Source organism: Hyperolius riggenbachi, chromosome 10, assembly GCF_040937935.1.
Source record: "Hyperolius riggenbachi isolate aHypRig1 chromosome 10, aHypRig1.pri, whole genome shotgun sequence".
Taxonomy (NCBI): Eukaryota; Metazoa; Chordata; class Amphibia; order Anura; family Hyperoliidae; genus Hyperolius; species Hyperolius riggenbachi.
In genome coordinates this window covers 283,445,455-283,462,712 of record NC_090655.1, presented here as the reverse complement: position 1 = coordinate 283,462,712, position 17,258 = coordinate 283,445,455, and the positions used below count along the sequence as shown (strand labels likewise).

The following is a 17,258-nucleotide window of genomic DNA, read 5'->3' as shown; positions in this document are numbered from 1 at the left end:
CTGATATGTCACAGCCTGCCACCAACTGAGAGGAACATGATACCACATGGACTGTATTCCCCCCCAATACCCCCCTATGGACTGTATATCCCAGTCCCCCATGCTGCCCCTTACATCATCCACACACCTATGGACTATATACCCCAACTCCCTATATCCTTCCCTTATTCCCACAATCCCCCCTCCCATGTTAATGCTTTGTTTTGCTTTGGCAATGCTAAATGTATTTGGTCCTGCCAATAAAGCTTATTTGGATTTGGAAATAAGTGTGTGTGTGTGTAAGGGGGAGGGCAAAGGAGGCACTAAAATAAGTGTGTGGGTGGGGGAGGGGCAGAGGAGGCACTGAAATAAGTGTGTGGGTGGGGGAGGGGCAGAGGAGGCACTGAAATAAGTGTGTGTATGGGGGGGGGGGGAGGGGCAGAGGAGGCACTGAAATAAGTGTGTGTGGGTGGGGGGGGGGGGCAGAGGAGGCACTGGAAGAGTAAGAGGAAGCACAACTCTGTGCACTTTGAAAGTTGGGACATGTCAGGTTTGTTATAATGGTGCGGGGGGGGGGGGGGGGGCAGTGATTTCTAGTCACACCCCTTCCCTGTCACCACTGATCTGGCCAATAGGAGCTGCAGTGTGAAGCAGTTTGGTTCCTCATTGGATTGAAGGATGGGAGGAGAGGTACGGCTGTACTGTATATATAGGAGTAACACATTGCTTCCATTGTCTCAGCAAGCTCTACAACTTACTGCTTTCCATGTATGGCCAATGCTTTATGTGTAGGGAGGTCAATGAGATCCAAATAACTCTGTACTTGTATGCAAATATCATGCAAATTGTATGCAGCTAATCACATTTTTCAGGAAGTTCATTTCATTGCCCAAATTCCAAGATACAGAAAATGTGCATGCAAGGCAAAGTTACGTGATTGGCTGCCTGTAATGAGCACAACCTTCTGCAGTTCTCTGTCAGGCTGATAACTAGCGATGGTCAGTGACATGCCAGTAACTCTGAGATGGTGAATATGATAGTCTAATTATATGTAGAGATACACAGATGCTGCATCTGCCCCATTTCCAATCTGCATTATCTTTGCAACAACTTAGAATTACCAGCAGCTCACTGACCCTCCCTAATGATATGCTACTTATATGCAGAGCAATGCAGATGCTTCATCTGACCCATTTACCATCTGCATCATTGTGGAATTATCAGCAGCTCACTGACCCTCCCTAATGATAATTGCTCTTCCCCTCAGAATTCTCTAACAGGAAGTGATGATGTTTCTCTATTTGCAGGGCGGAGTCCCGGCATCAGGAACCTCTCAGACACTCGTCTCTCTGTATCCACAGACTGTACAACGGATGATGATGTCACTGGACAAGAGTCTCCTGCAGATGTCCTGGTTACCCCAAATGTTCCCCCAGACTCCTCTCACCTGTCTAACCCTGAGGGGTCTCATACCCAGCACAGCTCTCCCCCTGCTGGAAGGTCTCATTCCTGTTCCACGTGTGGGAAATGTTTTGTACGGAAATCACAGCTTGTCAGACATGAGAGAACTCACACTGGTGAGAAGCCCTATTCATGTGCTGAGTGTGGGAAATGTTTTGGACAAAAAGAAAGCCTTGTCAAACATGTGATATCTCACACTGGTGAGAAGCCCTATTCATGTGCTGAGTGTGGGAAATGTTTTGGTCTTAAATCAAACCTTGTCCAACATGAGAGATCTCACACTGGTGAAAAGCCCTATTCATGTTCTGAGTGTGGGAAATGTTTTGATCGTAAATCAAGTCTTGTCTTTCATGAGAGAGCTCACACTGGTGAGAAGCCATATTCATGTGCTGAGTGTGGGAAATGGTTTGGTTTTAAATCAAACCTTGTCCAGCATGAGAGATCTCACACTGGTGAAAAGCCCTATTCATGTTCTGAGTGTGGGAAATGTTTTGGGCATAAATCAAGTCTTGTCTTTCATGAGAGATCTCACACTGGTGAGAAGCCATATTCATGTGCTGAGTGTGGGAAATGTTTTACTCAGAAATCAAATCTTGTCACACATGAGAGATTTCACACTGGTGAGAAGGCCTATTCATGTTCTGAGTGTGGCAAATGCTTTATTTTGAAATCACATCTTGTCAGTCATGAGAGATCTCACAATGATGAGAAGCCCTATTCATGTGCTGAGTGTGGGAAATGTTTTGGTCTTAAATCAAATCTTGTCGCACATGAGAGATTGCACACTGGTGAGAAGCCCTATTCATGTGCTGAGTGTGGGAAATGTTTTGTAAGTAAATCACATCTGGTCATACATGAGAGATCTCACACTGATGAGAAGCCCTATTCATGTGCTGAGTGTGGGAAATGTTTTGGACGGAAAGAAAGCCTTGTCAGACATGAGAGATGTCATACGCGTGAGAAGCCCTATTCATGTGCTGAGTGTGGGAAATGTTTTGGAGATAAAGGCAGCATTCTCATACATGAGAGAACTCACACTGGTGAGAAGCCCTATTCATGTGCTGAGTGTGGGAAATGTTTTGTGAGTAAATCACATCTTGTCACACATGAGAGATATCACACTGGTGAGAAGCCCTATTCATGTGCTGAGTGTGGGAAATATTTTGGACATAAAGGAAACCTTGTCAGACATGAGAGATGTCATACGCGTGAGAAGCCCTATTCATGTGCTGAGTGTGGGAAATGTTTTGGAGATAAAGGCAGCCTTGTTATACATGAGAGATCTCACACTGGTGAGAAGCCCTATTCATGTGCTGAGTGTGGGAAATGTTTTGGAGATAAAGGCAGCCTTGTCAGACATGAGAGAACTCACACTGGTGAGAAGCTCTATTCTTGTGCTGAGTGTGGGAAACGTTTTACTCGGAAATCACATCTTTTCAAACATGAGAGATCTCACACTGGTGAGAAGCCTTAATCATGTGCTGAGTGTGGAAAATGTTTTTAGTGCAAATCTCTGCTTGTGTGGCATTTGTGTTAAGTGTGGGAATTACAGCATTCCCTGAATCTCTCTTATTTTCAGGGGGCCTCTGCAGAAATCAGTTTTCTTGATGTTAATCTTGTGAAAAATTCAGGTTCAGTGTCATCCTCTACCTATCACAAGCCCTGCAGTGGGAATTCTATGCTGAGGGCCAATAGTTGTCCTCCTCTCCACACTATTCTGCCAGTCCCAGTAGGGTAATTTATCAGGGCACGTCACAGCTGCTCTCATGATGACGCTTTGTGTAGAGAGATGACGCTGTGGGATCCGCCTACATGGATGAGGCTATCCTTATTGGAAGATAGGCAGAGTGATGAAACTGGCCCTGGAGAGAAACAGGGAACAAGGGTTGTGCAATGTCCCTGGGATGTGTTTTAACCCAATACAGAGGGTGCTGTATTCATCACAACTGTTAGTTTGGAGTACAATTGTATTTTTCTATGATTAGAATGATTGTTAGTGCTGGTTATACACGGGGGGCTCATACAAGTGTGGCGTGTCCTCATGTCAGTACTGCCACCATCTCTTGAGGGATTTTAAGCCTTTTAGTACCTTTTTATCCTGCTGGTACCTCTGTTCACTCTTACATTATCAATATCCACCCCTGGTGGAGGGGTTGATCCCCATTTTTTCCTTATCTACAGAGATTGATGTTTAATCCTGAGTGAGGACAGGTCTAATCTCCTCACCTGCCTATACAGTGGTTACGGCGGTAACCCACGTTTGTGAGTATATACAGTATATACTTTTCATTTCCAACTCCTTGTTTTGCATACTACACTATATTGGGCTCTCGGTATTTCTTTTGTCTAAACTGTTTACTAGATGGTGCTCTCTGTGCGCATGTGTGTGCATTAATGTGTTCATGTATATATGTGCCCCCCAGCTTATCAGAAATGCTATGTTTGCTGTCTACTTGGTTATTAATGTCACCTGTTGGCCTCACAGTTTGCACTCCCCCCCCCCCCCCCCCCCCCCCCCCCCCCACACACACACACATAAGTTTTTGGGTCTGAGCCCTTGCTTTTTGCCTCCTAGTGTTATGGCCTATTTATGGGTGTCATATTTATATTATTACTATTGTTTCTCACAGAGGGTCTTTCCTTTTTCTTATTTTTTGGGGGATGTTCCCTTTCTCTTTTATTTTGCTCCCCCCTCTTTTCCTTTGGGTGTGTCCCTCATGTTGTTCAGAGGTGGGAGGAGTATTGTGTATAGAAGTGTTACCTGTCACTAAAACGTTTTTTTCTGTGAGCGTCTTTGTGCAAACAATTGGATCTATTGACATCTAATGTCTATGGGCTGTCTGTATTGGTGCAACCATGATAAATGTACATAGTATTGTTAGAATAAATGCTAGTGTGTAAAGCACCTCTTGCAGGTCTGTGCACAACATGTTATATTTATTGCACAAGATATGGACACACGTGTGCTCCTGTTCCGAGCCATTGGTAAGCAAAACATCATAAATACATTTCCTGCCCAGAATATGTGAATGTAACCTGAGCAGTCTTCATAGACCCAGCACTGACATCTACCAATATAGCCACATATGGGCTGTCAGGCAGCTCTATATAGTAGCAAAGCAATCAGCCCATTCACTTCAAGAGAGTCTGTAAAGACTAAAACCCCCTCTGAGGGATACTCACCTCGGGAGGGGGAAGCCTCAGGGGGATACTTACCTCGGGAGGGGGAAGCCTCTGGGGGATACTTACCTCGGGAGGGGGAAGCCTCTGGGGGATACTTACCTCGGGAGGGGGAAGCCTCTGGGGGATACTTACCTCGGGAGGGGGAAGCCTCTGGGGGATACTTACCTCGGGAGGGGGAAGCCTCTGGGGGATACTTACCTCGGGAGGGGGAAGCCTCTGGGGATACTTACCTCGGGAGGGGGAAGCCTCTGGGGGATACTTACCTCGGGAGGGGGAAGCCTCTGGGGGATACTTACCTCGGCAGGGGGAAGCCTCTGGGGGATACTCACCTCGTTAGGGGAAAGCCTCTGGGGGATACTCACCTCGGGAGGGGAAAGCCTCTGGGTGATACTCACCTCGGGATGGGGAAGCCTCTGGGGGATACTCACCTCGGGAGGGGAAAGCCTCTGGGGGATACTCACCTCGGGAGGGGGAAGCCTCTGGGGGATACTCACCTCGGGAGGGGGAAGCCTCTGGGGGATACTCACCTCGGGAGGGGGAAGCCTCTGGGGGATACTCACCTCGGGAGGGGGAAGCCTCTGGGGGATACTCACCTCGGGAGGGGGAAGCCTCTGGGGGATACTCACCTCGGGAGGGGGAAGCCTCTGGGGGATACTCACCTCGGGAGGGGGAAGCCTCTGGGGGATACTCACCTCGGGAGGGGGAAGCCTCTGGGGGATACTCACCTCGGGAGGGGGAAGCCTCTGGGGGATACTCACCTCGGGAGGGGGAAGCCTCTGGGGGATACTCACCTCGGGAGGGGGAAGCCTCTGGGGGATACTTACCTCGGGAGGGGGAAGCCTCTGGGGGATACTCACCTCGAGAGGGGGAAGCCTCTGGGGGATACCTCGGGAGGGGGAAGCCTCCCGAGGTAAGTATCCCCCAGAGGGATTTTTTTTATTACAGATTCTCTATAAGCCACAAACACAAGTTGCCATACACCACCATACATCCAGCAGCTGCCTCCCTCTAATAGGGATAAGTCCTTGCTATTGCAGGAAGGTTTGCATGCATGCAGTTGTTATTGGCTGGCTGCTGTCCACTGGAAAAGCATCTACTGCATTTAGCCCAATGTCCGCTCCGCTTTTACCCTCCCCAGCGGTATGATTCCTTCAAGACCCTAAAAATCACACCGCTAGATAAATCTGCGGCAGCCCTGCACATGCCACACCTCCCATGCATCCAGCTCGGGGTTACAGCGCCATCTAGTGTTAGAAATTGAGCATACATTTTACTAGTAGATTTATGCATTATATGTGATGTAAGCAGTAGCAATTTGCCGCTTTTATCTAATCTTAAATATTTACTTATATAATTTGCGCCTCTTTCTATCAGGATTGATCTTTTGTGGTTTTCAGAAGTATATTAACAGCCGGAGGGGATCAAATAAAATGACTAAGCTGGAGACCAAGTGGATCCGTGCATTAAACAGCATGCGGAGCGCAGGGTCTAAACATGGAATTGGACTTCAACTGTTTTATTTCTTTTTTTTTTTTTTTTTTCTTCAAATAATATTTTTATTGACATTTGTCATTATTATTACAAATGAACATTCTGCATGAGGAGCACTGTACAGATACATGATACAAACATAGTTTTCTTACACAGTCACTTTTTTTTGATTCAAAACACAATTTTTTTTCCCATCAAAACAATGAACAGGGGAATAACAATTGTACAGTCTGGTAGAATAGATATATATAACAGATATGTATTGCATTAAGCATTCTTCATTGTAAACGGTTATCTCTTCAGACATTGACATCTTTAAATACCTTGTCCCCTTTCTCCCCCTGCCCCTCCCACCCTCCTCCCATCTGTCATCTCTAAGGGTTTAACCTATTTTGAAACTAATTTAGAAAATCTCAAGTCTACCAAGAGACCCTTGCAGTTGTTCCATAAGATACCACTTAGTGTATGTGAAATGCCCCATCAGCTCTCTTATCTGGGTATTGTTGAGAGAGGTAAGTATGGAGCGTGTCCATCTTTTAAAGAAACTTCCAGTCTTTTTATCCTCATGGATAATGGTTTCTAGTTTGTCCTGATGAAAGAGATGATTTAGTTCTTCTTCAACATCCCACACCTTAGGTGCACTGGGGTAGTTCCACTTGTTATAGATCACCTTACGTGAGGCTATGATAATTAAATGAGCCAACTTGCTTGGGACAGGCGTAGGCTGAACATTTTCCCCTGGGATCTGAGGACTGGAATCAAAATAATTGAACAAGAACAACAGAGGAGACTAATCTAATTGCACATTACATACTGATTTAATATAAGTGATAACATTTTGCCAAAACTTACCAATCACCGGACATGACCAAGGACAGTGGAAAAGGCCTGCGTTTTGTAAGGAGCACTTGGGACATCTCGGAGATTTCATTAAAGCTCAATTTTTCCTCTTCGTTCGGTGCACAGACATTGAAAATTATCACCTCTTCCCCTGCCAGGCGCAACCTAATCCACAGCCAACGCCCCGCTGCATCTGTCTGGCTATCAATAACTTCTCCCTGTAATGATTTATGAAGCAAGATATGGAGAAGTTATGCAGGCCCCCATCCATGCTCTCCTGTGTGTATGAGTCACAGGCAAGGTCTTTGTTCACAGCCAGCCTGTCTGAGGCTCACAGCGCTGTGACCTTGTGAACAGCTGTGAGTGCAGAAAGATCAGTTCAAAGCCCAGACAAGCAGCTAAGGCAACACTGGGAGTAACATTCTAGCAGTCAAGTCAGGCTTGAGAGGAGCCACTGCAAACAGGCACCTGCTCTGATGGTTTATTTCCTGTTTGGCGGTCATCTTCATTGTTTCCAAAAACAATCAATAAAGCAGTGATTTTATCACCAAGAAAGCGGGTAGCGGCGAAAATGTCACAGAGGTGGCTAGGAGAAGACAACAAACAGGCTGGTATGTTTATTTATGTAAGATTTTCACAGTACAGATTCTCTTTAAGAGGGAGGCCGTCAGGGAAGTCACCAGCCGCTGGTCCTGTGATGCTCCAATTAGACCCTGTAATTCAGGTCTTCTTCGGGCAAGTGTATATATTGGTGCATGGTGATGGAAATGTCATTTAGCGCTGAAGATTTTATTGACGTATTGAAGAAGGGACACTGGAGTACTTGACTTAGGCCGCTATTGTTTATGGAAATTTAGATTGATATTAAGCTGTGGTTGCGCTGATCTATTTGATATTTGTGTATATCCTTTAAGTCTTCCAAACCTGGGGCTTCTTCTGGACCCTAAAAGTCTATATGTCCTATCGGTGCAGTCCCGTTGTCCTCCAGGGTCCCGCTGGCACCTCCGTAAGATCTCCAATCCCAGCTGTGTCATGGGTTTCTGAGCATGCATGCCTCTCTTATACTGTGCAAGCGTAAAATGCTCCCAGCCACAGGAGCATGATTGCAAGAGGTGTGCATGCGCAGACGCCTGCGACCCAGCTGGGGGGGAGGTGACAGCAGTAAAATCACATGCAAAATTTCAGTGAATTTCAATGAAGGTAATTTGCATGAAAAATACATGTAATTGCCTTCAAAGCCTTGTGTGATTTCTTCATACAAAATTTTAGTTTTCCTTGTAGCCATTGATAAGCATTGAAACACAAATTGCACATAAAAATTTGCAGCTGAATTTAAAATGCATAAAAAGTTGCAAATGCAGAATCACAAAGGAATGCATAAAAATGCAATGCCACTTAAATATGTGAGATGTTAGGCAATCATAGCCCTGGAGAATCGCAAAACACACAAATTCTGATAAACAAGAACCCTGCCTCAGGATTCCCAGCACCACACATATACATACGCACATTCAGAGCTGAATTACTGGATAGGCCACAAAGGCCATGGATTTGGGTGCAAAAAAAGCAGAAGGGCGGCAGGATTTAGAAGAGATCAAAATACATCTCTTCTGCTCTGAAGCTGCCCTGCTTCGCTGCACACAGCCTGAATTCCACATCTCCGTGCATCTTCCTTACTTCCTGGTGTGTGATGAGAAAGTGTTATCTCCTATGCTGCACACACAGCCTGAATTCCACAGCTCCGTGCATCTTCCTTACTTCCTGGTGTGCGATGAGAAATTACTACCTCCTGATGATCCAGCAACATACAAGCTTCAGTTTAATGCCAGAGTTGTAGAGAAGACTTTCTGATCCGGTAAGGTTTCCTGCTCCGCACAGTCATGGGAATAGCAGCTCCACTTTCACTTTAGAACTCCAGCTGAGCTGAACACATGCCTCCCAACTTTTTGAGATGAGAAAGGGGGACACATAAGCCACACCCCTAGTCGCGCATACCATAAAGATTTCATAATAAAAATATGTTGTTTTATAATTCAAACCACACTGGTCCTTTCTATCCTGGTTCATTTTCCTTCATATTAACATTTTAAAATTAGTAATATATCAATTTTAGGGATGGGAATAAAGTTTAGAGTCAAACACTTTTTTTAGTAGGGAAATATATATATTTACATAAAAAGAGGGGCAAATGAGGAGGACAGAGGGACAGGGCTCCCAAAGAGCGACAGTTGGGAGCGAAGCTGAAGTATAGCTGGGCAGACCCTATTAATGACTTGAGCCATTACTCCCCCCTCTTCCCCCTCCCCTCCCTCCCCTCCCTAGAGAAATGTATGGCAGCCCCTTCTGAGCTAAAGCTTAACACCTTGCTGGCTCATTTTAAAGGTAGCAGTACTGCAGTAGAGTATTGTACTGTGTTAGCCCTCAGTAAGACCTCTTTTCCATGGACTGTTGAACTGAGTGCTCAGCAGGAAGTTACCAGGCAGCAGTAAGCAGTTGCTAGGCAGCAGTGAGCAGTTATCAGGCAGCAACAAGCCGTTACCAGGCAGCAGTGAGCAGTTGTGAGAGTTTGAGAGGCATTTCACTGCCTATCAACAGTCCGTGGGAAAGAGGCCTAATGGAATCAGCAGTAAGTCTGGAGAATGCATAGAAATAAAAGCAGCATTTTAATATGCACTAGGCCTGAACGATTTCAGGAAAAGATTGAATTGCACGATTTTTGTCAGAAATTGCGATTTCGATTCTGTAGACGATTTTTGCTATACAACGATGGATCAGTTCACTCTGACCATCCAGTCACTCTCTACCTGACGTGGGACAGTCTGCAACAACTACTATAACTGCGGTCCCCTCTCTGCCTTTCCCGTGTGCTGCTGGCTGGGGGGTGACAGTGACTGACACTGAAAATGTCACCTCCCTGCTGCTGCTGGCTGGACAGCTTCTAGCAATCACACAGCTATTACACTCATCTCCCCTGAGCACTGATGGGTTACATGGGGAGTTGTTACTGCTGTCATGTCACACAGTGAGCAGTGTATAAATAGGAAGTCAGCTAGATATATGCAGAGGAATATACAATCACTTTGCCCTACCTCTTCATATATCTAGCTGACTTCCTATTTATACACTGCTCAGTACTGTGTGACATGACAGCAGTGACTCCCCATGTAACCTATCAGTGCTCAGGGGAGATGAGTGTAATAGCTGTGTGATTGCTAGAAGCTGTCCAGCCAGCCAGCAGCAGCAGCGTGATGTTTTCAGTGTCAGTCATTGTCACCCCCCAGCCAGGCAGCTCACACGGGACAGGCAGAGAGTGGACTGCAGCCAGTAATAGTAGTTGTCGCAGACTGTCCCCCGTCAGGTAGAGAGAGCAGACAGAAGTTAATTGCTGTGTTAATGGCTCTCCCGGGCAGCGCGTCTCCGGCTATTTTCATCTTCCGGTGGTAGGGGCGGGACCAGCCCTCCTTCCCTGTCTGCCCCATTCACCAGCCTAGCTCTCAACCCGAGAGGGAGGGGGCATGGTCCGATTTGTTAACCCCTCACTGGCCTCCTCTCCAGCATCTACAGGCAGGGCCGTTTCTACCCCCGTGCCCGTCGCGCTGTTAGGAGGGGGGCGCTATAATGGAGGGGGGAGCCGGAGCCGTGGGGAGGGCAGCCTGACCTCTCCCTCCCTCTCCCGGGCGCCCTCCGTGCTCCCCCCTCAGATGTAGAGCGAGCAGCCGGGAAGCGCTGTTTGCAACTCACCTGCCTGGCTCCAAGCGCTGCTCTCTCGCCGCTGGTCTGTCTCCTCTCTCTGCATACTGCGGATACACGCGGCTTCCTGTTTAGCCGGAAAGCCACGTGTATCCGCAGTATGCAAAGAGAAGAGACAGACCAGCGGCGAGAGAGCAGCGCTTGGAGCCAGGCAGGTGAGTTGCAAACAGCGCTTCCCGGCTGCTCGCTCTGCATCTGAGGGGGGAGCATGGAGGGCGCCCGGGAGAGGGAGGGAGAGGTCGGGCTGCCCTCCCCGCGGCTCCGGCTCCCCCCCTCCACTATAGGGGACACAGCTAGCTATCTAACCTATCCTGGGGGCACCTACCTAATCTAACCTACGCTGGGGGCAGCTACCTAATCTAACCTACGCTGGGGAGCACCTACCTAATCTAACCTATACTGGGGGGCAGCTACCTATCTAACCTATACTGGGGGGCACCTACCTAATCTAACCTACGCTGGGGGCACCTACCTAATCTAACATACACTGGGGGGCACCTACCTAATCTAACATACACTGGGGGGCACCTACCTAATCTAACCTATACTGGGGGGCACCTACCTAATCTAACCTACACTGGGGGGCAGCTACCTATCTAACCTACACTGGGGGGCAACTACCTATCTAATCTATACTGGGGGGGGGCACCTACCTAATCTAACCTACGCTGGGGGGGCACCTACCTAATCTAACCTACGCTGGGGGGCAGCTACCTATCTAACCTACACTGGGAGGCAGCTACCTAATCTAATCTACACTGGGGGGCAGCTACCTATCTAACCTATACTGGGGGCACTTATTTAACCTGTATTGGGGGCACCTACCTAGCTAGCCTATACAGGTGGCCACTATACTGGCTACCTATATTGCAGGCACCTACCTAAATAACCTGTACTGGGGCACCTACCTATCTAACTTATACCGGGGGCGCCTGCCTATCTAACCTATACTGGGGGCAACTATACTGGCTACCTATACTGGAGGCACCTACCTGGCTAACCTATAGCGGGGGCAACTATACTGGCTCACCTATGCCTGGCTACCTATACTGGGGTACCTATTCTTGGCTACCTATACTGGGGGGACCTATACTAAGTGCAACTAGACCTGGCTAACCTATACTGCGGGCACCCATACCTTGCTCGCGGGGGGGCGCAATTTTTACACCCTCGCTCTTTTAGCCTAGAAACTGCACTGTCTACAGGGGAATGTCTCTGTTTTATTTACACATGCAGAGCGGCAGAGAAAACCGCAGCAAAACCGAAGCTCTGACAATCTTAAGATCGTCTTATCCTTGATCATGATTTTTGGTTTAAAACCGAAAATCGTTCAGCCCTAATATGCACGAGTGTTTCTTTTTCTTCTTCTCAATAGACTTGCTAAATTCCAGTGTTATCAGGTCAGCAGCAGTGGATTTGGCTACAGATTGTAATGGATAAAAGAGGTTGCAAGTGACTGGCACTCGAAGGAGGCTGGAGATGGCAGTCGGAATTTGGTTACCGAGCAGACTGTGCTCCCTACCTGGTGAAGATATCACAAAGTATAGCTGAGAAGAAAAGCAGGTCTGGCACCAGTCTCAATGCTTCAGTGGAATTTTATTGCAACAGGTACAGTGTAGTAAGGCACATGGAGGTACAAAAAGACGGCCTGACAGCCGTTTCGCAGGTCCCCCTGCTTCGTCAGAGGCCAATAGTGGGGTGCACATCTTTAACTCCATATATGTAACATATTGCAAAGCCATAAACTCACCCCCATCTCGTCTCGCTGCACGCTGCGGCCGTCTGGGATCCACCCCTTCCGGGTACTCCCAGCCGCTGCCGCAGCCAATCGCAGAGATGGATCCGCCAGCCAATCACGGCCGAGAGCCCTCGGTTACGTGTGGCCGCTCATCTGCAAGTCTTAGCGTCTAAAGGGGAGGTATAGAGGAGTGGCCTCTCTGGTTGCCTTAGTGATCAAAACACGCCGGGCGCAATTCCTATGACGGCGTGTGTCTAGCAGGTAAAATAACTGCATACAATACAACCAACAGGTCCATCCTCTTTATGGCTTCTGCAAGTAAAAACCTAAACACGGGTGGTCTTTTTAGATTGCATATAGCTATAAAAATACAGCCAAGATCAGAACCCTCGGGCACGCCCCTTCTATTACGTCAGGTGGCTACCAATGTCCACAAGGGAACTAGCTTTCGCTAACCAATCGGCTGTTAGTCCTCATAAACAAATACACCCCTCCTGTCTAGGTAGACGTTATTAATTGCACAGTCTCATATTTCCATGACAACATAAAACGCCAGCATTAGTTCATGTAGCATTTCGTGGTTGCATCCGCTTACCACTCCCATATTGTCATGGTGTAGAGACATGGCCAGTTGCAAGGAGTTTTCTGTGACACCTTAAAAACAAGCAACATAAGAGAAACAATTAAAACCAATTATATAAAAACAATACATACTTTGCAATATGTTATATATATGGAGTTAAAGATGTGGACCCCACTATTGGCCTCTGACGAAGCAGGGGGACCTGCGAAACGGCTGTCAGGCCATCTTTTTGTACCTCCATGTGCCTTACTACACTGTACCTGTTAGAATAAAATTTCACTGAAGCATTGAGACTGGTGCCAGACCTGCTTTTCTTCTCAGCTATACTTGGCTACAGATTGTAACAGAACAGACCATGTTAATAGGTAAACAGAAGACAGATTAACCATATTGAGGGGAATGGGTCACACTTTTCTTCTCAGCTAAGTGTTGCCTTTTGATAGATGAACAACAGGTCTCTGGTTACAGGAGAGCAGAGCGGTAGATGAACACTGCTCCTGCTATATCACTGCTTAACCACTTGAGGACCACAGTCTTTTCGCCCCTTAAGGACCAGAGCCTTTTTTTCCATTCAGACCACTGCAGCTTTCATGGTTTATTGCTCGGTCATACAACCTACCACCTAAATGAATTTTACCTCCTTTTCTTGTCACTAATACAGCTCTCTTTTGGTGCTATTTGATTGTTGCTGCGAGTTTTACTTTTTATTATATTCAGCAAAAAAGACATGAATTTTGTAAAAAAAAAAGACTTTTTTAACTTTCTGTGCTGACATTTTTTAAATAAAGTTAAATTTCCTATACATTTGAGCGCAAAAGTTATTCTGCTACATGTCTTTGATAAAAAACAAACCATTCAGTGTATATTTATTGGATTGGGTAAAAGTTATAGCGTTTACAAACTATGGTGCCAAAAGTGAATTTTCCCATTTTGACGCATCTCTGCCTTTTCTAACCACCTGTCATGTTTCATGAAGTGCTGAAATTCCAGGATAGTATAAATACCCCCCAAATGACTCCATTTTGGAAAGAAGACATCCCAAAGTATTCAGTGATTTTATTTTTTGTCACAAGTTAGCGGAAAATGACACTTTTTGACAAAAAAAAAAGTTTCCATTTCTTCTAACTTGCGACAAAAAAAAATGAAATCTGCCACGGACTCACTATGCTCCTCTCTGAATACCTTGAAGTGTCTACTTTCCAAAATGGGGTCATTTGTGGGGTGTGTTCACTGTCCTGGCATTTTAGGGGGTGCCTAATTGTAAGCACCCCTGTAAAGCCTAAAGATGCTCATTGGACTTTGGGCCCCTTAGCGCAGTTAGGCTGCAAAAAAGTGCCACACATGTGGTATTGCCGTACTCAGGAGAAGTAGTATAATGTGTTTTGGGGTGTATTTTTACACATACCCATGCTGAGTGGGAGAAATATCTCCGTAAATGATAATTTTTAATTTTTTTTACACACCATTGTCTATTTACAGAGTAATTTCTCCCACTCAGCATAGGTATGTGTAAAAATACACCCCAAAACACATTATACTACTTCTCCTGAGTACGGCGATACCACATGTGTGGCACTTTTTTGCACCCTAACTGCGCTAAGGGGCCCAAAGTCCAATGAGTACCTTTAGGATTTCACAGGTCATTTTGCGACATTTGGTTTCAAGACTACTCACGGTTTAGGGCCCCTAAAATGCCAGGGCAGTATAGGAACCCCACAAATGACCCCATTTTAGAAAGAAGACACCCCAAGGTATTCCGTTAGGAGTATGGTGAGTTCATAGAAGATTTTATTTTTTGTCACAAGTTAGCAGAAAATGACACTTTGTGAAAAAAAAACAATTAAAATCAATTTCCGCTTACTTGTGACAAAAAATAAAATCTTCTATGAACTCACCATACTCCTAACGGAATACCTTGGGGTGTCTTCTTTCTAAAATGGGGTCATTTGTGGGGTTCCTATACTGCCCTGGCATTTTAGGGGCCCTAAACCATGAGGAGTAGTCTTGAAACCAAATGTCACAAAATGACCTGTGAAATCCTAAAGGTGCTCATTGGACTTTGGGCCCCTTAGCGCAGTTAGGGTGCAAAAAAGTGCCACACATGTGGTACCGCCATACTCAGGAGAAGTAGTATAATGTGTTTTGTGGTGTATTTTTACACATACAGATGCTGGGTGGGAGAAATATCTCTGTAAATGACAATGGTTTGATTTTTTTTTACACACAATTATCCATTTACAGAGAGATTTCTCCCACCCAGCATGGGTATGTATAAAAATACACCCCAAAACACATTATACGTCAAAATGTGCAGAGGCGCCGAAAGAGTAAAAATGGCTAAAACGTTAAAATGTTACGGTCGCGGTGGTGGACCGGCCGACCATCAACGGACAACAAGGCTGTTGTTTCACAATAAATACAAAATTTATTTAGATAGCTCCCAGCGAATAGTCGCAACGCGTTTCACGGGTATCAACCCGCTTCCTCAGGCAATAGGGGGCAGGAGCAACAACACAGCGTCAAGTCTGGATGAAGCTTGGCACCGCGACCGTAACATTTTAACGTTTTAGCCATTTTTACTCTTTCGGCGCCTCTGCACATTTTGACGTATCCAGAAGTCCACCCTTGGTGGAAGGGTGTTCTGCCCTACGATTCTTCTATCCACAGAGAGCGACGTTTTATTCCTGAGTGGGGACAGGCTTGTTCTCCCCACCTGCGTTTTCAGTGGTTGCACTTGGGCAACCCTGACTTGTGAGTATATTACTTACTTTCATTATTCCCATCCCCCATTAATACATACTACACTATATTGGGCTCTCGGTCTTCTATCTTTCCAAAACACATTATACTACTTCTCCTGAGTACGGCGATACCACATGTGTGACACTTTTTTGCAACCTAGGTGCGCTAAGGGGCCTAACGTCTTATTCACAGGTCATTTTGAGGCATTTGGATTCTAGACTACTCCTCACGGTTTAGGGCCCCTAAAATGCCAGGGCAGTATAGGAACCCCACAAGTGACCCCATTTTAGAAAGAAGACAACCCAAGGTATTCCGTTAGGAGTATGGTGAGTTCATAGAAGATTTTTTTTTTTGTCACAAGTTAGCGGAAAATGACACTTTGTGAAAAAAATAAAAATCAATTTTCCGCTAACTTTTGACAAAAAATAAAATCTTCTATGAACTCGTCATACACCTAACAGAATACCTTGCGGTGTCTTTTTTCTAAAATGGGGTCACTTGTGGGGTTCCTATACCGCCCTGGCATTTTAGGGGCCCTAAACCGTGAGGAGTAGTCTGGAAACCAAATGCCGCAAAATGACCTGTGAAATCCTAAAAGTACTCATTGGACTTTAGGCCCCTTAGCGTACTTAGGGTGTAAAAAAGTGCCACACATGTGGTACCGCCGTACTCAGGAGAAGTAGTATAATGTGTTTTGGGGTGTATTTTTACACATACCCATGCTGGGTGGGAGAAATCTCTCTGTAAATGTACAATTGTGTGTAAAAAAAAATCAAACAATTGTCATTTACAGAGAGATTTCTCCCACCCAGCATGGGTATGTGTAAAAATACACCCCAAAACACATTATACTACTTCTCCTGAGTACGGCGATACCACATGTGTGACACTTTTTTGCAGCCTAGGTGCGCTAAGGGGCCCAACGTCCTATTCACAGGTCATTTTGAGGCATTTGTTTTCTAGACTACTCACGGTCTAGGGCCCCTAAAATGCCAGGGCAGTATAGGAACCCCACAAGTGACCCTATTTTAGAAAGAAGACACCCCAAGGTATTCCGTTAGGTGTATGGTGAGTTCATAGAAGATTTTATTTTTTGTCACAAGTTAGTGAAAAATGACACTTTGTGAAAAAAAACAATAAAGATCAATTTCCGCTAACTGTTGACAAAAAATAAAATCTTCTATGAACTCGTCATACACCTAACAGAATACCTTGCGGTGTCTTTTTTCTAAAATGGGGTCACTTGTGAGGTACCTATACTGCCCTGGCATTTTACGGGCCCAAAACCGTGAGTAGTCTGGAAACCAAATTTCTCAAAATGACTGTTCAGGGGTATAAACATCTGCAAATTTTGATGACAGGTGGTCTATGAGGGGGCAAATTTTGTGGAACCGGTCATAAGCAGGGTGGCCTCTTAGATGACAGGTTGTATTGGGCCTGATCTGATGGATAGGAGTGCTAGGGGGGTGACAGGAGGTGATTGATGGTGTC

The 17,258-nt window shown here is 45.9% G+C and overlaps 1 protein-coding gene across 1 annotated transcript in view; it reads left to right on the top strand.

The window, feature by feature from the left end:
• The window catches only part of LOC137537258 (oocyte zinc finger protein XlCOF7.1-like), a 110,426-nt gene extending 106,492 nt beyond the window's left edge, over positions 1-3,934 (top strand). Inside the window, exon 16 of the mRNA XM_068259345.1 lies at positions 1,287-3,934. Within this exon, the coding sequence (XP_068115446.1) occupies positions 1,287-2,914 (1,628 nt within the window). The 3' untranslated portion in view covers positions 2,915-3,934. The remainder of the gene's footprint in view (positions 1-1,286) is intronic.
• Positions 3,935-17,258: the final 13,324 nt, after the last annotated feature.